This window comes from Branchiostoma lanceolatum, chromosome 13 (assembly GCF_035083965.1).
Source record: "Branchiostoma lanceolatum isolate klBraLanc5 chromosome 13, klBraLanc5.hap2, whole genome shotgun sequence".
Taxonomy (NCBI): Eukaryota; Metazoa; Chordata; class Leptocardii; order Amphioxiformes; family Branchiostomatidae; genus Branchiostoma; species Branchiostoma lanceolatum.
In genome coordinates this window covers 616,673-638,704 of record NC_089734.1, presented here as the reverse complement: position 1 = coordinate 638,704, position 22,032 = coordinate 616,673, and the positions used below count along the sequence as shown (strand labels likewise).

Sequence of the window (22,032 nt, the reverse complement as noted above, 5' to 3'; positions counted from 1 at the left end):
TAATGCACCACTGCATGTCTAAACTGTGGGGTGCTGCACTACAGATCTCTCAAAACTGTTTTTCAAAGTGGCGGATTTAAGTAACCCGGCAGATTAATGTTGATGGAGGTTAACATTCAACATTACGTAACTTGGGCCCACATTTTTGACTGTGTAGCTTCAGTTTTTGTGAGGGAATGAGGCACTAACTGAAGACTAAGTACAAGCTAACTAGGACAGACTAAGGACAGCAAGGACTTATTTGGAAAAACTGATGATTCCAAGAAATACAAAAGCATGGTGGTTGTTGTTTTTATTTACTATAGGAGACTAGTGGTAAGTTGATGACTGTTAGGCATGAGAAATTATCAAGAAAACAACAAACAACATTTTTTATGACATTTCGAGCATAAAAAGGTGGTATTGCCATGGCAAATATCACAATCAAAGAGTATATTTCTAGAAAATAAGTAACGTTACTCATTTTTTATTCATATGTTTTATTCATTTTCTCTACCCTTCTCTATCTAAAATGAGACAGATTTTTACATTCCATGTTTCTTTTTCTCTAACAAACAGTCTCTACCGTAGACTGTAACAAAACAGTTTTTGTTCTAGTTCACTGGATCTAACATTCAATATTCCTGTTACTAGTATTGCACCAGTTCAGGTGAGTAGTTTAAAGAAGTAGGGGGAAGGACGGAAGTAAGAGAAGAATGAGAAAAGAACAAGAATGACAGTGAAGACAGAGGGAGCAAAAGAGGAAGAAATAGAAAAGTAAAGTATATTTCCTTCACCTTTGAGAGCGTCAAAACGTATCAAATTCAATCAAAATGGCATTGAAAGAAATCAACACCAGGCCAATAATGTAAAAAATAAACAAAGTAGAAAATTGAAATTCTGTTTCTTGCTGGCCTATCTCTAAACTTTCGATTCAAAGGTTCCTCTGGTTCCACAGAATTGTCTCTTTACAAGAAGATATTTAGTTTGACATTTCATCCTGCTACCATTTCACAGTAAAGGTTGTACAGGCAGGGTGTTGTAGTTATTTATCCAATAGGAACACTCTTACTAGTTTCATATGTACCACCAACACCAGTGTCTTCAGGTTGGGAAAGACACTGAAACATTGGAAACTGTGAACTATCCCTAAAGTCAGACATATCTCCATAACTATATACATTATTATAGAAATGCAGGTACTGTGATATACAGTGTGTGTGTGTGGGAGGGGTGCACTTTCCAATGATGTGGTGTTTTGAAAAGAGCACCCTTTAACTCTGGAAAGACACACGGCAGATCTCAAGTGTCAAGTGTTTAACGGAATAACAGGATTGGTTCGTCACTACTCAGTTTTACAAACAAAATTACCAAACATGCCAGCTTCATGACAACTGACCACGCATCAATCATCACTGACAGGTGACACATGTCAATCACTGCTGACAGGTGAGTAGTAAACAGGAATGTCTATAATGGGCCCCACCAATCTCATTAGTCGCTTATTGAATTTTCAATAAATACAATAAAAACTTTCCATGCAATAGCTGCTAACTCAGCAAAGTGGGGTCTTAAGACACAAAAAAGTTTGTGCAAAAAGACAGTAAAAAAAAATGGTAGTTTTTGTTAAGAAGTTACAGCTGCTAAGACTAGCATGATGCCAACACAGTAAACTTTTCTGACAGGTCAACATTTCTTTCCAACTCGCAGAATAAAATTTTGCAAGAAAAAACAGCTAATGAGATTGGTGTTACCATAGCAACATGAAAGTACACAATTTTGATCGTCGCAGCATCTCTGTGGTCTCCATGGTTACCCTGTTCTGACGGCCGAGCTGAGGTCGTTGAAGTACGGGTGGTTTAACCCCTCGTCAGCCGAGAGGCGGTGGGCTGGGTTACACACGAGCAGCCGCTGGAAAATAGGACAAGAACGGCACGGTTATGGTACAGTTATAGCACAGTTATAGCATGGTTATGGTACAGTTATAGCACAGTTATAGCATGGTTATGGTACAGTTATAGCACAGTTATGGTACAGTTATAGCACGGTTATAGCATGGTTATGGGACAGTTATAGCAAGGATATGGTACAGTTATAGCATGGTTATGGTACAGTTATAGCACAGTTATGGTACAGTTATAGCACGGTTATAGCATGGTTATGGGACAGTTATAGCAAGGATATGGTACAGTTATAGCATGGTTATGGGACAGTTATAGCACGGTTATGGGACAGTTATAGCACGGTTATAGCACGGTTATGGTACTGTTATAGCACGGTTATAGCATGGTTATGGTACAGTTATAGCAAGGTTATAGCACGGTTATGGTACAGTTATAGCACGGTTATAGCACGGTTATGGTACTGTTATAGCACGGTTATAGCATGGTTATGGTACAGTTATAGCACGGTTATAGCACGGTTATGGTACAGTTATAGCACAGTTATAGCATGGTTATGGTACAGTTATAGAACGGTTATAGCACGGTTATGGTACATTTATAGCACGGTTTCAGGACAGTTATGAGAGGACATTCATAGTACAGTTACTGGATATAGGTGAAGAACACAACAACTACATGTATGACACAATTGAAATGAATGAATTACAGGATATGGGTTGAAAAAAATCACAACATCAGTAACAACCTTTCTTTACTTCTTCTGTATTCAATTCCTCAATCAAACACCTGAATATGATAAGAAAAGTACACATGAAAATCAGTTGCAACCCCAACTTTGACCTTTCCCGGTTGTTGAAAGTTTGCGCGGCCTCACCTGTAACAAGTCCCTGCCCTTCGGACACAGCTTCGGAACGACCACAGCTAACGACGTTGTGACTTGGTATATCGGAAACGGCTGCAAGAACATAAACACGCATATTGTTTGACACGACAGTTAAGTTTTACTCCTCCTATCACTTTAGATGTCATCTATAGGGCAGAAAATAGCCTTTTTACTAGGACTAGGACAGTTAGAAAACTCTGATCTGTCCAGATGAGCAAAAGCAACGATCGTGAATACTGTAATGTAAAGCTTAAAATGTTTGTGGTAGTTTCATTTTCTCTGTGCCCTCTCCACCGCAAATTCGTGACACTTTCTTTCCAACAGAAATTTACTACAGAATTCATTAAACCGCAAACTTAAAACATGATGAAAAATTCTCTACCCTTCTACTGCAATATTAAGATCGCAGGAAGATAAATGAATTTACAGTAGACAGTAAGCCGAACCTTATAATCAGGCAGTCTGGACATGCCCGGCCAGGTGTCTTCTGTCGGAGTCCCCAGCAATGTGCGCCGGAGTTAAGGCACAATAATGGGGAAAGGAACACACTGGAAACATATCAGGTTGTGCCAAAAATAAACAAAACAAGAAATGGAGGACCTCATACCTCCTTGAAATAGAGTTTTTTTAAACCTCTTGACGAAATATAAAACATTACATGCTCAACTCTACAAAATAAGAACTTCAGATCTGCATGGCCTGATGTAACAGTAGAAACACACAAACATGCACATACACATACAGACTCACGCACACAAACATGCACGCACACACACACGACATACACACAACCAAAAACATAACCTTCTTGGCAAAGGTAATAACTAATGACAACAGAAGGATATCTGAATATCCTCTTGAGCTGATCGTCGACATCATTTCCTGGGAACAGCGGTCTGCCGGCGTTGGCCAGTTCTGGGGGGGAAACATGGTAAACAAGGTCGGTAAAGGTAGTCCCATAGTCTTTTTGAGGCCATAGGGGCAGTGGGTTGTTATACACTGTGTTTAAGGCATGGTAAACAACCAACCCTCCCCTTCCATCACCTTTTACCTCCTCGTGTCAGGTACCCATTTTACAGGAGAGTCGTGTTAACTGCCTTTCCCAAGGGCACAATATCGGTTACATGTCGGGGGATTTGAACCCAAGTCCAAAAGCCCTAACACAACACCACATCGATGGCAACATAATGCTGTGACAAAACTGTGACAAAAGAAGACCTCCTACCAGCGAATATACAGCCAGCGGACCACATGTCTATGGAGGTGGAGTACAGCTTGGCCCCGAACAGCACATCGGGAGGGCGGTACCACAGGGTCACCACCTGCAGGGGGCAGAGGTTATGGGATCAAAGGTCATGATCGACAGAGGTATATGTCATAGGGTAAAGGTCATGGGGTCAATAGTCGTGATCAGCAAAGATAGAGGTCATAAGGCAGAGGTCATGGTCTGCAAATGGGAGGTCAAAGGACACAGGTTGTGGTCATCATCTCAAAACTCATGACTCATAGGGGACAGAGGATAAAGGGCAAAGGTAAGTTTTTACAGCTTAACAAAAGACTTTTAAGTTAAACTGACAACAGAAACAAAAAAGTCTTGTCTCACCTCAGCAGAGTAACATCTGACCGGAATGCCGAAGGCTCGAGCCAGTCCGAAGTCGGCGAGTTTCAACTCCCCGTTCTTGTTGATGAGCAGATTCTGCGGCTTCAGGTCGCGGTGGAGGACGTTGTGGCTGTGGCAAAACGCCAGGCCTCGCAACAACTGGTACATAAACGACTGCAACAACAATGCAACATTCACATGTTAGGTATGTAACAAAACACCAGGTACATAAACAACAACGTAACATTCACAACTTGAACTGTTTACTCGTCTGCAAGTTGCCTTGAGTATTATTTCTACATCAAATTTCACGAAACTGAAATGTGTGATACTACACAAGTTGACATGTGCGGTACCTTGACTGTTTCTGGGTCGATGTCTCCGCTGCAGCTGTCAAAATACTTCTTCAGGTCCTGTGGAAACAAGATGTGGTGCGGCATCACTGGTGGGTTCATGGATCTGGTCGAATTTGTACTTATGTTTTGTCTTAGTTGTTCAAAGGTTGGAGCCATTGGATGCAAAGTTTCTCAAAAATTTTGTTATAAATGTAGAAGAAAACCCATGATCATTTCAATTCTCAATCATTTACTCACTATTCTTCTTTTCTATGGCTAAAAATGATGCACGCACACACACACACACACACACACACACACACACACACTTAAACACAAAGGCATGCACACATACACACACTCACATGCATGCACACACTCACACATGCACACACACACACACACACACATACACACATGCAAATTGTTTTCATACAGTATTGAAAGTAAAATTCACTGAAGGGCATATCCAGTCTAACTTAAGGTTATTGATTGATTACCTGGTCACAATACTCGAACACCAAGGTCAGCTTCTTCTCACTGTGAAGCACATCGTGAAGTCTGGGGAGGAAGGGGAGACAGGTTAGAACATTCCATGAACAACATCTTAGACCTAGAGCTGCAGTGGGAAGTAGAACCTGTCAGTTTGATCGCCCTGAGGAAGGTGACAGACGGTCCACCATATATAATTACCTTGGTAAGTGATCATGAGCTGGTTGTGAGTAAAAAAATTTAGTTAAGAACACACCTCTGTCATCTTTACCTTTACATCGGAACAGATACGATCATATCTCATCACATCCACACTTGACAGAATTTGGGGAGAAAGAAGACCCAAGTCACCTGACGATGTTCTTGTGTTTGAGCTCCTTAAGTAGACAGATCTCCCTCAGCGCAGAACTCGGAACTCCCTGGAAGGGACAGGGGAAGGGGAGTGAAAAATTACTCACATATAAATTATCATGATCACCAGTATGCAGGATGTTTAAACCACATCATAGTCACATGACTGCAGACTCTTTACAGGTTGGACTGACAGGACAACAAAAACAATACTTCAGATATTTGATTGACAGGAATATGGGATGAGAGTGCTGCTCATTACCTCATCGTCGTCGTCCAGGCGGACCCTCTTCAGCGCGACGATCTCGTGGGTCTCCTTGTTCTTGGCCTTGAACACTGTGCCGTACGTGCCTGGGGGGAGGGGGGCAGAGTTGTTACTCGTTTGTTTGTATTAAATAGCTGTTAAATCACCCCAACACACCAGGTTTGTACTGAACAGAACATGCTGCATGTCCTGATTTATTTGATCCACTCACATCGGGATTGCAGGACACCTAGTACTCTTTTCTATACATGTGGTGGAATCTTAAACGTGCGCGAGGTGTGGCTCTCCTCAAACACGGGACATCCATTTAACATCCTATCCGAGGGACGTCCCTAGGTGAAACGAGGTACCCATTTTCACCTGAGGGAAGTGAGGACAGTGCCTTTCCCAAGGGCACATGTTTCAAATGGGCATGTCACTGTCAGGGATTTGAAACCAGGACCTCTGACTTTAATATGTGTATATTTTACTCAGGCCAAAGCACTGGCTCTGTGTGCCTGTAATGTCTGAGGTCTGATCTTCTTTTTGTTGCTTAAAGACAGAACGTCCTTGTTGTATGCAAGGAGTATGCTATCAAAAGTACCAGGATTCTGATGAATGTCAACAAAGGTTGTTGAAGATGTGAAAAACACCTTGAGAATGAAGAAAGATAAAGAAAGCGATATGAATGCTCAAGCTAGCTGTGCTCCCTTCACCTTACACCGCTGAATCTGTGTCTATATTTGTTTCCACACAAAACCATACAGACCTTCATGAAACGTCAAAATCTCCTGGCCTGACAAAAGGCTGTGAGTGTGTCTCTTCCAAGTGAGCCTAACATCCCATTCGCAGCACAGTACGCCATAGTACCTCACAAATAACCACACCACTCTTACAGAACTCCACCACCTCTCCCTGGAGAACAAACAGGTAAAAGTTGAATTCTTACCTTCTCCGATTTTCTCCAGTTTCTCATATTTCTGCATATTTGAAGATGTCACTGCAACAACACGCCGGCCAGGGTAATGACGTCATGGGAAGGACTATACTCATCTTTATTTAGTGCCTAATATTCATGACAAAATAGAGGCAGTCTTATAGATTTCTTATTTCATGTACGCAAAATCTTGATTCGACAAGTAAAAACATTATCATTGTGACTTAAAACATATATTTGCTGTATTTTGTAGGAATATTATGCCTTTTAAATTCAGAAATAATCTCAGGCAGTGGAAGTGGTGCAACCGCCAGCTCCTTTGTTCGTCCTTCCGAGACGCGGCGAAAGATTTCCGATTTGGTGTTGCAGAGAATGCAACAAGCGGGCATGCAGCGAGCCTTCCCCGCTTCTGGATACCCTGTAAGTCCCGCACAACAATAGCTCATCTCCTAGTGCAACTTGAGAAAGGGTGGAGGGGGGAGAAATTTATAAAAGTTGTTGTTTTTGTTGATCTCGAAGTCGGCATCACAACAGCGCGTTGTTGTTCTGCGCCCCCCTCCCCACGGACGACATTTGCGATTCTTAAATTATGATAATTTTGCGCCCCGTAAGTTATGTAGAGGCGCCAAAGGTTAGGAGGGGTACGTAAGTCTCTTCCTGAGGTTAGATTTGTCTGTATGGTTGTGATTTCGTGGCAAACAAACCTCCCAATTTGCCTGATTTGTACGGTAAGTTACTGGGCATGCGTGATTGCAGGTATAGTGGAGGTACCTTTGTGTAGGGAACATTAGAAATTATGAGTGCCGGACCGGCTCTAGTGTGGATGCCAGACCCCCGATATCTATGATATCTATCGTATGGGGGATTCTCAAGGTCTAACACAAGGGGGCCTGTTGTAGAATTTCCGTGCTGGCATGTTGGCCCACGAGCTGAGGAATTGTTGTGCTGTGTAGGCCCTGGAAACAGTCTGGTATCCAGGCTCAGAAAGTTGAGGCATAATTTTTGTTCCTTGTTAGGTAGGATATCTTGGTGGGATGTTGGTCTGTCTGCCTTGTCCTGTATGTGTTTTGATTTATTCTAAAGTGTGGCTTATAATGTGGTATGTATCATGTCATAAGAGTATCAAGGTAACAGTAACCGTCAGCATCTCACTCTGCCCGTAACACTCTTGGTCTGTTACTAGTATTCAGCTACATGTAGTACATTTGTGTAATTTGCATACATGTGCATGTAGCGTTAGATGGGCTCTAATCCCCTTGGGATGCAGTAGATGTCTCAGTGGATGTTGTTCTGTATCAAAGTTAAACTGCAATTTCCAACACAAAGATTTAGACGTACCCAAATTTTCAACTGATCAACTCCAGTCCTTATCAAGGAATGAGCAATCCACTGTCTCTGTGACTTAACATTATAATTATGCAGATAGCAGGGGTTCATCTAAATCGGGAAAGAGGGGCGCTGCACCCTCTTGTTTTAGCCCAGCGCCCCCTTGTCGAATTCAGATTTTAGCTTAATCCTCAGCATACAGCCTTCCCTCGGCGATCGATTCTTCCATAAATATATAGAATTTACTCCCACGCCTCAGTGTGCTCCCTCTGGTTCAGTTTTTCTAGAAAAACCCCTGAGATTGGACATGTGATTCGGTGAGCAGTGGATCAGTAGACTGTCTGCAATGTATGACCCACTGCTCACCAAGTCACGTATTTTATCTGCATATCGTGACGTCACAGAGACAGTTTCTTGATAAGGACTGGGGTTGATCAGTCGATAAGTCCAAATTATTGTGTTGGAAATTGTAGTTTAACTTTGATGCAGAATGATTTCTACCAACACAGATGAACTTTCAAGTGAAGACTCAGCGAATGTTGTTTGTTTGTTGACATGTTTGTTTGTTTGTTTGTTTACAGCACCCTGGGATGCAGCAGATGCCTCAGCGGATGTTTACATGTTGACATGTTTGTTTGTTTGTTTACAGCACCCTGGGATGCAGCAGATGCCTCAGCAAATGTTGTTTGTTTGTTGACATGTTTGTTTGCTTGTTTACAGCACCCTGGGATGCAGCAGATGCCTCAGCGAATGTTGTTTGTTTGTTTACATGTTTGTTTGTTTGTTTACAGCACCCTGGGATGCAGCAGATGCCTCAGCGAATGTTGTTTGTTTGTTGACATGTTTGTTTGTTTGTTTACAGCACCCTGGGATGCAGCAGATGCCTCAGCGAATGTTGTTTGTTTGTTGACATGTTTGTTTGCTTGTTTACAGCACCCTGGGATGCAGCAGATGCCTCAGCGAATGTTGTTTGTTTGTTTACATGTTTGTTTGTTTGTTTACAGCACCCTGGGATGCAGCAGATGCCTCAGCGGATGTTGTTTGTTGACATGTTTGTTTGTTTACAGCACCCTGGGATGCAGCAGATGCCTCAGCGAATGTTGTTTGTTTGTTGACATGTTTGTTTGCTTGTTTACAGCACCCTGGGATGCAGCAGATGCCTCAGCGAATGTTGTTTGTTTGTTTACATGTTTGTTTGTTTGTTTACAGCACCCTGGGATGCAGCAGATGCCTCAGCGGATGTTGTTTGTTGACATGTTTGTTTGTTTGTTTACAGCACCCTGGGATGCAGCAGATGCCTCAGCGGATGCACCCGTACGGAGGCCAGATGCGGCCGGTTGGGGGCGGGGAGTCGTCGCGCTCTAAGAGGCAGGCCGATTCTCGCTCTAAGCAGCAGCAAGCGGCGCAGCAGTCCCAGCGAGGGTGAGGAACCGGACACCCGTAACCCGACACCCGTAACCCGACGCCCGTAACCCGACACCTATAACCTCGATGTGACCAGGGCAGAGTCACTCACGCCTGCGTAGCTTTCAAACGACTTTTGTATTTATATGTTTGGATTTTATATCAATGCAGAGGGAATCATAGCAGTAGATGGTCTCCAAGCAGAGGTCGGGTGGGGAAATTGTAATGTTCGGATTTGGGTGGGGAAATTGTAGTGGAGTGACTCTGCCCTCCCCCGCCCATGTGAGCCTCGTGCCCTGCCCTAACCCAACGCGTCACATGTGTGCTGTCCCAGTCTCACAGGTCCACACAGACAGGGTTACATGCTGGGCAACCTGGGAAAATAGCTAGGTTGCACACTTAGTAGCCTGGGAAACAGCGAGGTTGCACACTTAGTAGCCTGGGAAACAGCGAGGTTGCACACTTAGTAGGCTGGGAAACAGCGAGGTTGCACCGTAACCTGGGAAACAGCGAGGTTGCAAGTAACCTGGGAAACAGCTAGGTTGCACACAGTAACCTGGGAAACAGCTAGGTTGCACAAAGTAACCTGGGAAACAGCGAGGTTGCACACAGTAACCTGGGAAACAGCGAGGTTGCACAGTAACCTGGGAAACAGCTAGGTTGCACACCGTAACCTGGGAAACAGCTAGGTTGCACACAGTAACCTGGGAAACAGCAAGGTTGCACAGTAACCTGGGAAACAGCGAGGTTGCACAGTAACCTGGGAAACAGCGAGGTTGCACAGTAACCTGGGAAAAAGACAGGGTTGTCCAGTGTACAACCTGGGAAACAGCCAGGTTGCACACAGTAACCTGGGAAACAGCCAGGTTGCACAGTAACCTGGGAAACAGCGAGGTTGCACAGTAACCTGGGAAACAGCTAGGTTGCACACAGTAACCTGGGAAACAGCCAGGTTGCACACAGTAACCTGGGAAACAGCTAGGTTGCACACAGTAGCCTGGGAAACAGCGAGGTTGCACTGTAACCTGGGAAACAGCTAGGTTGTACACAGTAACCTGGGAAACAGCGAGGTTGCACACAGTAACCTGGGAAACAGCGAGGTTGCACATTAACCTGGGAAACAGCTAGGTTGCACACAGTAACCTGGGAAACAGCGAGGTTGCACAGTAACCTGGGAAACAGACAGGGTTGTCCAGTGTACAACCTGGGAAACAGCCAGGTTGCCCAGGCAGTGATTCCCACATCCAACATCCCAAATGGTCTCATTTCATCCATCCTGTGGTTTCCTAACCCTGTTGTCTGCTTGTACGGTGTCTGTTACATCCTTGTTATGTTTTCGGGAGCATGTGTCTGTGTGTGTGTCTGTCTGTCTTTCTGTCTGTTCCAATTTTGAGTGGAGAAAAGTGCATAATTATGCAGCCATGCAGCATTTCCAGCCCTCTAACCAGGACCTGTGAGAGGAAAGACAGCCACACCCCCAAACATGTTCCCTGTCTGGTCAGTCATTCATTCACAAAAGGTCATGCACTTTAACCCCAATTGGCAACCTGTGTTTTAGGCCCCCGTACCATTCCGTAGGTGTCCGTGTCCAACCTGACCTGCTGCCTGCTTGCTTCTCACCAGTCTGCATTTCATGCTTTTACTGCAGTTAGTCGTCCTTTGTTGTGTTAAAATGATGCCTGTTGTCTTCAAACACCAGGTAAGATAAAATAACATTATTTATGAAGCAGATCTTTGGTAATGTTGCTGGAAGTTTAGATTCTTCCTTATGTGTTTCAGACTTAATCTTTAGTTGATGTAGGATGATGATGATGTAGGAATTTGTATATGATGAAGAAAGAGCACAAATATTATGTATATAAAAGAGACTGGATATTTCTTACACACTTACCATTGTTATGAAATCAAACGTCAGTAGTTTGGTACTTGGTACTTGGTGTGTTTTGTATGTTCAGCATAATGATTGAATGTGTGGAATAATACATGACAACAAGCCTGAACAGTTTGTCCTGTGTTTGAGTTTGTGATTTTTGCTGTTCACAGGAAGAAGAAGAAAGTCGCAGACAGGATCCTCCCACAGAGGGTGGGTAGAGCTCTGTTAAACTTTGTGTGTTCCGTAAGCTTGATACAGTATCAATATGAGCTGCAATGGACTTGTAATGCGATGCCACTATGGTTCGTGAACTTGTGCCTGAGTCTCTGTTGTTGACCTTTGTCCCTTGGGTTCATGACCCTTGTCCCCAGGTTTGTGACCTTTCCACTTGAATTCACGACCTTATGATGTTAAGGTTCATGACCTTTGCCCCCATATTTGTAATCTTGCCCCTAGGTTTTATGACCTAATGACCTTTGCCCCCATGTGTATGGCCTTATATCATTTGTCTCCGGGTTTGTAGCCCGTAAAGCATGCATCCTTAATTGAGGTGAAGCATGATGCTTTGTCAAGTAGCTAGTTGTAGCGCATTGGGGCTTCGCTATGGCTCACGCTTTTGGCCAAGTACACCGGGTCACCCCTACTTGGGTTCGTGACCTTTGTTCTCAGGTTCATGACCTTTTGCCCTCTGCCCCAGGTGCGTGACCTTGTCCCGGAGTCGCAGGCGTACATGGACCTGCTGGCGTTCGAGCGTAAGTTGGACTCCACCATCATGAGGAAGAGACTGGACATCCAGGAGGCACTCAAGAGGCCCATGAAGGTGGGAAATGGTTCTAAACTACAGCTAAAGTTTTTATTCACAGTTTTTAGAGGAAGAACACAAAATTAACGATATACTGTACAAGAGATTTTTTTTTCCTTATGTTTTTCTTTGAATCGTTTGAAGAACACAAAAGTACAATTTTTTGACTGGAAGAATGTGAAATCAGAACGTAGTCACTTGTAACTTGCATGTTCATCCCCTTTGTCATTTGCAAATGTGTGAGAAGTGAGAGGTGTGGTCAGTGCTGCCTTGTGTGGACTGGTAATGCTCAGACTTGACATATATTCCATCTATTTTGTCCTGCAGCAAAAGCGGAAGTTGCGAGTTTTCCTGTCCAACACCTTCTACCCCGCCAAGCCAGACGCAGAGGGGGTGAGTACACACTCTCGGACTAACCGTAGCGCTTTACACGAGCATCTTCATTTTCACTCTCTGGCTTTAGAATTAAATCAGAAGCTTCCTTTTTATTTTGCTCTGGTTTGAATATCTCGTTCTGTGACTCACTGGTAAGTTGATGAAAAGTGTTTTAACCTTTGGCACTCTGAAGTAGCTGTTAGTTACAGTTAGGCAGCAGGGAGAAGGTTAAATAATGATTCTGTAATAGGGTAACAAACGTAAAGCAGGCATCCTTAATTGAGGTGAAGCATGATGCTTTGTCAAGTAGCTAGTTGTAGCGCAATGGGGCTTCGCTATGGCTCGTGCTTTTGGCCAAGTACACCGGGTCACCCCCACTCTTCTCGATAAGTGTGTTGGGTTCTTTTACATACTGCCTGCTGATAACAAGTTTCCTGTTTGCTATCTTCAGCAGGAAGACGACGGGAATGTTGCATCCTGGGAGCTGCGTGTGGAGGGCAGACTACTGGATGATGTAAGTGACAACAAAAAAATAAGAAATAAAAAAAAATATAAAATTAGAAAATTAAGAAATAAAATAGTTGCCAAGCTTGTCAAGTCAAACAGCAGTGTTTTGGTAAGGGGATGCATGTTCAGAGTAAGACAAAGTGGCGCAGTCCCCCTGTTCCCCAGTTTAGAATAAAACTTGGATCTCATTCAAACATCTTGGGGTAGGAGTCGTTGTATTCTATTGGACTAGAAATCGGTTGTCTACGTTCCTCAGTGTCCTTACCTTTATCTTCCCTATGATTATCTGTACCAGTGACTTGTTTTGTAAGTAACATGTGTACATGCGCATAGTGCTAGTAACCTCGTTTTTACGAGGCTAAGCAGAAAGAAAGAAGAAGGTCCCTCCTCTCTACTAACAAGCTAAAGTTCAGCTGATTACTAACGAGGTTTGCTAACAAAGTCTCCTTATTATCAGCAGGGTGTGCCCAGCACCAAGCACGACTCCCACAAGACCAAGCGCAAGTTCTCGTCATTCTTCAAGAGCCTCGTCATTGAACTGGACCGGGAGCTCTACGGGCCGGACAACCACCTGGTCGAGGTGAGGGCGCTTCTGTGCTGTTTGTTTGTTTGTTTGTTTCTTTGTTTATTCACGAAAGCTCAAATTGGCCTGCTGGCCACTTTTCATTGAGGTTTGAGATTTCAATCATATGAAGGTTCAGGTGCATGATTTAAGTCCTACGTTTGACTCGTTTACAAATAAAGATTTAATGTGATCAAGGCTTACTTTTTGCCTCAAAATCTGTCTTTGACTTAGAAACTTGCAATGGAGTGCTTGACTTGTTTTATGAAATAACCACAGAGTTGAGTTTTAATCTCTATCTTTAACTTAATTTTTGCTGCAAGTATTGGGGAAAGTGAGCTTCTTGCCAGTTGGCATTCTTTTAATCTGCAAAGGAGCTGGAAAAGAAAATTAATGCAAACCTGTCCATAGATTTTTAAAAAGCTGATGAAGAACATCCTGACAGCAGAATTCTTAAAGAAAGCTCCAAGTGGCCTACAATTTGACTAGAGCACAAGATAATAGCCAGCTTTGCAGAGGGAATAGTGAGTTTACCACTAGTGTTAGGGAGTGTTGGACTAAGTGGTTTTAATAATGACTGGTTTTATTTGCAAACAGTTGCATACACATACCGTTGCAGCCTTTCCCGGCTGAATTGGGGTATGGGATAAAACATTCAATTGCTCATACAAGTTTTACCATAACTCAACATATTTAAAAACTATATATATACACTTAAGTCAAGAACTACAATTCATTCAACAACTCTACGGTAAAAGGTAATGTGGTGTTCTTAAATCTGGAAGTTCTGCAGCTGAAAGGTGTGAATTTGTCCTTTGACCTTAGATCCCTACCATGAACGCTTCCCCGTTTCGGAGGGAGCCAACTAGAGAAGGTGGGGGACTTAGAGATCGACAGTGCAAATTTCATGCATAGATTACGTTTTACATTTGTTGTTGTCCAGTGGCACCGCACATCGACTACACAGGAGACAGACGGGTTCCAGGTGAAACGTCCCGGCGACCGAGACGTGCGCTGTACTGTCCTCCTCATGCTCGACTACCAGGTACGCAGCTCGTTTGTTTTTATTTATGTAAAAGGAAAGGAAAGTAATCTCGATTCAGTTTTAGCTCACTGAAGAGCTAATCTTCCACTGGTCGTGACAGAGAAGAAGACAGACGCTATGTACAGTATTTACAGGTTCATTGTATAGGGAAATTCCCCTAGCTCTTTTCGACAAGCACAATGAACAGTGGACCACGGCTGAACGTCCCGTCCTAAGGACTGCGATCTTTAACGGTAGCGTGCATGTCGGGTGAGCGACACAGCCGGGATCGAACCCGGGGCTTCTAGTTCCAGAGGCAAGATCGCTAACCACTGGACTACGCACGCTACCAGTTTAATAAGTTTTATGTAAATAATAAGTTGTAATAACTATTTTTGTTCAAAGGTCGGCTTGTATCAAATGAAAACTGCCAGAATTGTCATTCTGGAAACATCATTTCAAAGCTGACGCCTTCCCTTTTCCGACTGGCAAATTTGTTTTGCCAGATTTAGTTGTCAAGGCAAACTAGGAAGGGATTTGTCAGGTCATGGCTGATTCGAATCTGAGTTTCAAAGAGGTGGATTGGTCGGGGTGATGACCCATGAACAGGCCCATGGCCTGACACGCTAATTCTACACTTATTAAGATCACAGGATGAGCTGTACAAGTGACTGATAGTTTTAAAGCATCTTTCCTAGTTCCTCTCATTGATAAGTGCGATGGGTTTTTATTCGGGGCTTTCAGTCTACACTTATTAAGATCACATGATGAGCTGTACAAGTGACTGATAGTTTTAAAGCATCTTTCCTAGTTCCTCTCATTGATAAGTGCGATGGGTTTTTATTCAGGGCTTTCGGTACTTTGAAATACGAAAAGTTGGAGAAATCCTTTAGAACATTAGAGTCATCTTGTCTGCAATTGAAAAAAATGCCAGTAAAAAAAAACGCCAGAACCCTACTGTCGCCATGACAAAAACTCTTGTTTACCTCCAAGGCTGAGGTTATTGTTACTTGTGTTTACCTCCGTGCCGGAGGTTATTGTTGTTTATGTTTACCTCTATCTCACCACCAGACAAAGAAGTCTCAGCACTCTTCCTTCCAACAGCCGCCACAGTACAAGCTGGACCCGCGACTGGCGCGACTGCTCGGCATCCACACCCAGACACGCCCCGTCGTCATCAACGCGCTCTGGCAGTACATCAAGACCCACAAACTACAGGACGCTCACGAGAGGGAGTACATCAACTGTGACAGGTATCTTCAGCAGGTACGTAGCCGTAGTACATACGTAACCAATTATCATAAGAGCCGCACTCTCTCAGTACATCAAGACCCACAAACTACAGGACGCACACGAGAGAGAGTACATCAACTGTGACAGGTATCTTCAGCAGGTACGTAGCCGTAGTACATACGTAACCAATTATCATAAGAGCCGCACTCTCTCAGTACATCAAGACCCACAAACTACAGGACGCACACGAGAGAGAGTACATCAACTGTGACAGGTAGCTGCAGCAGGTATGTAGCCGTAGTACATACGTAACCAGTTATCATAAGAGCCACACTCTCTCAGTACATCAAGACACACAAACTACAGGACGCACACGAGAGAGAGTACATCAACTGTGATAGGTATCTGCAGCAGGTATGTAGCCGTAGTACATACGTAACCAATTATCATAAGAGCCGCACTCTCTCAGTACATCAAGACCCACAAGCTACAGGACGCACACGAGAGGGAGTACATCAACTGTGACAGGTATCTGCAGCAGGTATGTAGCCGTAGTACATACGTAACCAGTTATCATAAGAGCCACACTCTCTCAGTACATCAAGACACACAAACTACAGGACGCACACGAGAGAGAGTACATCAACTGTGATAGGTATCTGCAGCAGGTATGTAGCCGTAGTAGTCTTACAGTAACACACCAGAACCGTTAGACTAGCGCTCTGGCAGTACATCAGGATCCACAAACTACAGGACGCACACGAGAGAGAGTACATCAACTGTGACAGGTATCTGCAGCAGGTATGTAACAAAATCCTCTTACAGTAACACACGAGAACCGTTAGACTAGCGCTCTGGCAGTACATCAAGACCCACAAACTACAGGACGCTCACGAGAGGGAGTACATCAACTGTGACAGGTATCTGCAGCAGGTATGTAACAAAACCGTCTTACAGTAACCCACAGAACCGTTAGACTAGCGCTCTGGCAGTACATCAAGACCCACAAACTACAGGACGCTCACGAGAGGGAGTACATCAACTGTGACAGGTATCTGCAGCAGGTATGTAACAAAACCGTCTTACAGTAACCCACAGAACCGTTAGACTAGCGCTCTGGCAGTACATCAAGACCCACAAACTACAGGACGCTCACGAGAGGGAGTACATCAACTGTGACAGGTATCTGCAGCAGGTATGTAACAAAACCGTCTTACAGTAACCCACAGAACCATTAGATTAGCGCTCTGGAGGAGGACAGTGTCAGACGACCTGGCGGCCATGGGTCTGTCCTGGAGAACTGCTGACAGCTTGGCACAGAACAGACCCAGATGGAAGACAAAAGTCATGGCCTTATGTTTCGCAAGGGATGAAGAGGATAAGTAAGTAAGTAAGTACATCAAGACCCACAAACTACAGGACGCTCACGAGAGGGAGTACATTAACTGTGACAGGTATCTGCAGCAGGTACAGAACTGGTTAGACAAACCGCGGCCGCCTTTCTGTCCAGCATACAAGTTCTGAACCGCATAACCTTTAAACCTTACACGAGAAGGAGTGTGACAGGTAGCTGCAAGGTGAGCGGTTAACCCAACCGCCTTCCATGTGACTAGCTACTTAACCACCTTACCTTATGTAGAACACCGGTTATTTTATTTATGTAGTTTAAAGACAGTGTTGTCTTTCATCTTACAGATATTTGAGTGTCAGCGGATGAAGTTTTCGGAGATTCCCCAGCGGCTGCACCCTCTACTGCTGCCCCCTGATCCCATAGTTATCAACCACATCATCAGGTGGGTTTACTCATCAACTAGTCATTAACAGCCATTAACCAGTCATTAACCATATCAGGTGGGTTTACTTATTAACTAGTCATTAACTACATCATCAAGTTTACTCAAAGTACTTAACCTATATCCTGTTGGCGTGTTTTACGCAATTTATTTCATTACTTTGATTTCTCAATCAGGTCATTTTCCCTTCACTTTTTCTGCGCTGCTGTGTCATAGTTGCTTGCGCATTTGGTGCGTTTCGCTGTGGTGCGATGCGTTCAGCTGAAAAATTCCCCCGAACCTCACATATACAGGACCCGCATACAGGCTCTGTAATGTGCAGGAGTCTATATATAGGGGTCTGCAGGACAAGGGATAAAACTTTTTCCTGTTGGCAAATTTACGCTCCTAGTTCAATTCTGAGATTTGTATCAACTGATGGTGGCTGTTTGAGTTTGAGTTTTCCGTTGTTTCCACCCTCCACAGTTGCTACGGTCCGGAGCACAAGAAGACGGCCTGCTATGACATTGTAGAAATGCGTAGAGACCAGGATGTTGGAACAGTAATAACAGATTTAACTATTTCTGTGTTCCCCAGTTGTTCCGGTCCGGAGCACAAGAAGACGGCCTGCTATGACATTGATGTTGAAGTTGACGACACGCTGAAGACTCAGATGAACTCCTTCCTCCTATCCACCGCCAGTCAACAGGAAATCGCAACTCTCGATAACAAGGTAATGTATCAACTGGACTAGCCCAGAGGTTTTATAGGACACAATTGCAAGGGGTGGGGTTGGGAAGGAGCAGAGTAACCAAGCAAGGGGATAGTGCGGTATTTCTACAGCTTCCTGAGGGCAGAATTACTGTCAGACACTGTGGCCACATGTGACCTAGAAGCATCTTTGGTCAATCAGAAGTTTGTGCTTGTGAGAAAATCTGCTAAGGGTAAGGGGGTGCATAGTCAGGGCATGGGGGCGCAGCGTCCTTGGTCCCGTCTCCAGAAAAAAAGCTGTAGCAATCCTACTCTTTATCATCTGAAAACTGTCCAGTACTCAATAGAACAGGAGTAGTAGTATAAAACCTGGTGTTCTCAGTCCTATCGTTAGTCACTGACGAAAGACAGTGGATACTGTCTGAAACGTCTGACTGTTTCAAAATCTTATCCAGTTGCTTGAGTAACTATTTTTGGCGTATCTTATTACCTGGATGTCTAACCTTCATCAACGTATCAAGCAGTAGCAGTATCCATTACTTGATTATACTGCTGTGGGGGTCCCTGACACAGGGGTTGGCAGTAGTCGGCCAGTCTTCACACCGCACTTCCAAGCAGCTCTGTCCAGGGGGCTCACGCTGCAGACTGGGTTTTTTCCACTGTGAATCTGATTTTGTTTGACATCGTTTTCCCCCCAGATCCACGAGACGGTGGAGACGATAAACCAGCTGAAGGTCCAGCGGGATTTCATGCTGGGTTTCGCCAAGGAGCCGCAGAGCTTCATCAACCAGTGGCTGGAGTCCCAGTGCAGGGACCTCAAGGTACAAGCTCCAGTTCTATTCATTCATTTTCTTTGTTAATTTCTGTTTTACCAGGGTTTGTATATTTGTTTATGAATAAACCAACAGGATGTCTCTCTCAGTGACCAGGCACTGCTTTTCTGAGAGGCCCTGGGAAAAGGACCAAATAATTCAAATCTACTGTCAAACACCATCCACTGTTCTTCTATTTTCAAAACCTTCTCCCATTTCCTAATGCAGACTGTACTCACCAGTCCATGTGCAGAACCTCTGTGTTACACCGTGTGACAGTTACTGTAGATGTTGAAATGTTCACGATGGTTTTATTTTCGCATGTGGCAGCTGCACAGTTGTGTGATATACAACTAGTTTCTTGTTGTATTTTCAAATGATGTCCGATGTTGTATCCTGACGAGGAGAGACATGCTGAGTTTGACATGTTGTTCAATTGTTTGTTTATTTGTTGTTACAGACAATGACTGATGTTGTAGGCAGCCCAGAAGAAGAACGCCACGCTGAGTTCTACCACCTACCCTGGGCGGGGGAGGCCGTCTGTCGGTACTTCTACGGGAAGGTAAGGAACGGTTTTCCTCTTTGGAACAGTGCCGTATTTCAACTGGCTTTCACTGTTTTAGTTATAAAATTCAACCTGACCATCTTTAACCCTCTCCCTGCTGCCTCACCCAATATACAATACAAATTTTGTGTAAAACGGCTACCTTAGTTAAGGTTAAACAAACATTGGTCCGTTGTGTGTAGAGTTTTGCTTAAATGTGGTGTATCCCTAGAATTTTTTGAGAGAATTTTCTGTTTATTTATTTAAGAATCTTTAGGGTGGTCTCTTCAGACAACTGCGTAACTGATTTCCAAGGGACCCCTGTTTTCCTGAAGTTTTGTGAAAATTCTTATTTTCCATGAATATCTGTTAAAGCCTGTTTCTTTTCCCACAGGTTCAGCAGAAGAGAGCTGAGTTAGAGCAGGCCCTGAGTGTCAGGAACACTTAGATGTGCAACACACCGCTAACTTAGACTTCAAGCAGCTCATGTCATTATAATGTTACACCCTAGAAATGCGCCGTCACTGTCTGTTGGACAAACATAGCATCATTATTGCCAGATCTTCGTATCATACTTGAAGGCATCTTATTGCTAATGACTACCAAAAAATCGCCATTTTACGTTGATGAAGGTTTAAAGACATCCAGGTTATAAGATACGCCCACAACAGTTACTCAAGCAACTGGATACAATTTTGTAACAGTCAGACGTTTCAGACAGCATCCGGTATCTTTCGTCAGTGACCGGATGCTGTCTGAAATGTCTGACTGTTTCAAAACTTTATCCTGTTGCTTGAGTAAATATTTTTGGTGTAATAGCCATTTTGTCTTTTTGACGGACCAAATTGACATGTCTGACTTGAAAGAAAGTTTAAAATTTAATTACGTTGAATCACACCATGGGATGAGTATGGGTCTGTCAGATGATGATGGGGGGAGGGACTCGACACTGGGCAAAACCCTGGTGTCTACTAAAGAAGGCATCCATGAACACACGCATATATAATATACACAGATATCACAGCAGAACCAGAAGAAAGTCTTGTCTTGAAAAGTCATCCTCAATAAAACTGTTGTCCTCACATTTTTTGTACTCAACTGTAACGTAACCATGAAGGATAATTGTGTTATATTCCAGATACGCTGTCATGCATATTCCAGTGTTTTTATGGACAATAAAGACCACCCATGCTATGCCAGTGTCAGATGTCCATAAATGACCTTACAACTGATGACTGCTTTGTTGTGTTGATTCTGTGTTTGGGAGGAAGAACAGTGTGAGAATTGTTTGTTTATTGGTTTGGCTGTTCAGGACACACAGCCAGGGCTGCCCAACTTAGCCTGGAGTCCAACCTTATTAGCTTTAGTCCGTTACCCAAGCTCCGCTCCTTGCAGAGCTTGGGTAGCGGACTAAAGCTGATGAGGCTGGACTCCAGGCTAGCCCGTGGCTATTGCAAAGGGCTAGCCCTGCTGACAAAGACAACTACTAAGGTATTTTGACTGTGAGAATGGATGAAAAATACCAGATTCAAACATCTCTGCCATTTATTGGGTAAACAAGAGGGATAGGATTTACCCAATGCTGAAAATGAAACGTGTCTGTCAACTTGTATAACTGCAGGGCGTGGCAGTGGCTGGTTGTGTTACGTGACACACAATATGCTCTGATCTGCCATAGATATCATTGTTGATCAATTAGTATAGCCTGAGTGTCATCCTAGTGTAAGAGCCCATAGTTGACTCATCCCCCCTTCCTTATAGATATAGACTCTTCCAGTGACGTCATGGTCAGAGGAGAGAGACATGAATAAAGACTTGTTGGAACTGTCTGCATGACTTGAGTGCTCCCTCCATGAGCTATCACAGGAGATTCACCTAGGGGTGGGGGACAGGCCAGAAATGGTCCGTTACACCAGTTACTAGTTTCAGGGATCTCTCTTCACCAACATGGTTTTTTGGTGAAGGGAAGAAGAAGAAGAAGGTGAAGGGAGATCCCTGGAACTAACTGGGATGTCACTCAGGCTACAATTAGTGTGAAGTTTTGTATAAAACTTTGAAAAAAAAAATTCATGTTGAATAAAAATTAATCCTGCCAACATGAAACAATTCACTCATTGAACCTTTTATTGTGTTGCGAACAAGTGCAAGCATATTGCCAAGTGATAGAATATCATATAAGAGAGATAATCAGGCATAATGGATGATATGCCACAAATGATGCATTTACATTCTACACAAGGGAGATTGTAAATTTGATACTGGACCCGAAATTGCACGGATTGAGACAGAAACCATCAACATGTGTTCCCAGGGCAATTCTTCAGGGTAGTTTTAGGGGCCTTTATTTGATAAAAACCGAATG

The 22,032-nt window shown here is 43.7% G+C and overlaps 2 protein-coding genes across 19 annotated transcripts; one reads left to right on the top strand and one right to left on the bottom strand.

Annotated features, from left to right (window-relative positions):
* Positions 1 to 277: 277 nt before the first annotated feature.
* Positions 278 to 6,861, bottom strand: LOC136447606 (cyclin-dependent kinase 5). Of its 2 annotated transcripts, XM_066446632.1 has the most exons (11): positions 6,738 to 6,861; positions 5,807 to 5,895; positions 5,545 to 5,612; positions 5,202 to 5,262; positions 4,723 to 4,779; positions 4,370 to 4,540; positions 3,992 to 4,088; positions 3,612 to 3,681; positions 3,213 to 3,273; positions 2,758 to 2,838; positions 278 to 1,890 (listed from the first exon to the last, which is right to left on the bottom strand). In XM_066446632.1, exons 1-11 carry the CDS (start codon positions 6,772 to 6,774, stop codon positions 1,792 to 1,794), a joined length of 891 nt encoding a protein of 296 aa, XP_066302729.1. In that variant the 5' UTR covers positions 6,775 to 6,861; the 3' UTR covers positions 278 to 1,791. The 2 variants fall into 2 exon arrangements, with proteins under 2 accessions (XP_066302729.1, XP_066302728.1); XM_066446631.1 differs by lacking the exons at positions 278 to 1,890; positions 2,758 to 2,838; positions 3,213 to 3,273 and having other exon boundaries at positions 3,317 to 3,681.
* A 172-nt stretch (positions 6,862 to 7,033) lies between these two features.
* Positions 7,034 to 20,864, top strand: LOC136447604 (SWI/SNF-related matrix-associated actin-dependent regulator of chromatin subfamily D member 1-like). Of its 17 annotated transcripts, none has more exons than XM_066446614.1 (14): positions 7,034 to 7,145; positions 9,328 to 9,473; positions 11,499 to 11,538; positions 12,026 to 12,148; positions 12,458 to 12,523; positions 12,957 to 13,019; positions 13,470 to 13,592; positions 14,518 to 14,619; positions 15,670 to 15,864; positions 17,527 to 17,624; positions 18,201 to 18,336; positions 19,013 to 19,135; positions 19,587 to 19,688; positions 20,065 to 20,864. In XM_066446614.1, exons 1-14 carry the CDS (start codon positions 7,098 to 7,100, stop codon positions 20,116 to 20,118), a joined length of 1,419 nt encoding a protein of 472 aa, XP_066302711.1. In that variant the 5' UTR covers positions 7,034 to 7,097; the 3' UTR covers positions 20,119 to 20,864. The 17 variants fall into 17 exon arrangements, with proteins under 17 accessions (XP_066302711.1, XP_066302726.1, XP_066302722.1 ...); XM_066446629.1 differs by having other exon boundaries at positions 7,035 to 7,145; positions 9,328 to 9,419; positions 13,473 to 13,592; positions 15,703 to 15,864; XM_066446625.1 differs by having other exon boundaries at positions 7,035 to 7,145; positions 9,328 to 9,419; positions 13,473 to 13,592.
* Positions 20,865 to 22,032: the final 1,168 nt, after the last annotated feature.

Coding starts and splice junctions, on each gene's coding strand:
- LOC136447606 (XM_066446631.1), bottom strand. CDS start 6,774: ATGCAGAAATATGAGAAACTGGAGAAAATCGGAGAAG. Junction 5,896..6,737: donor ACTGGAGAAAATCGGAGAAG/GTAAGAATTCAA, acceptor CCCTCCCCCCAG/GCACGTACGGCACAGTGTTC. Junction 3,682..3,991: donor CGCTGGCTGTATATTCGCTG/GTAGGAGGTCTT, acceptor TTTCCCCCCCAG/AACTGGCCAACGCCGGCAGA.
- LOC136447604 (XM_066446613.1), top strand. CDS start 7,403: ATGGTTGTGATTTCGTGGCAAACAAACCTCCCAATTTGCCTGATTTGT. Junction 15,865..17,526: donor GTGACAGGTATCTTCAGCAG/GTACGTAGCCGT, acceptor TTCATCTTACAG/ATATTTGAGTGTCAGCGGAT. Junction 18,337..19,012: donor TCGCAACTCTCGATAACAAG/GTAATGTATCAA, acceptor TTTTCCCCCCAG/ATCCACGAGACGGTGGAGAC.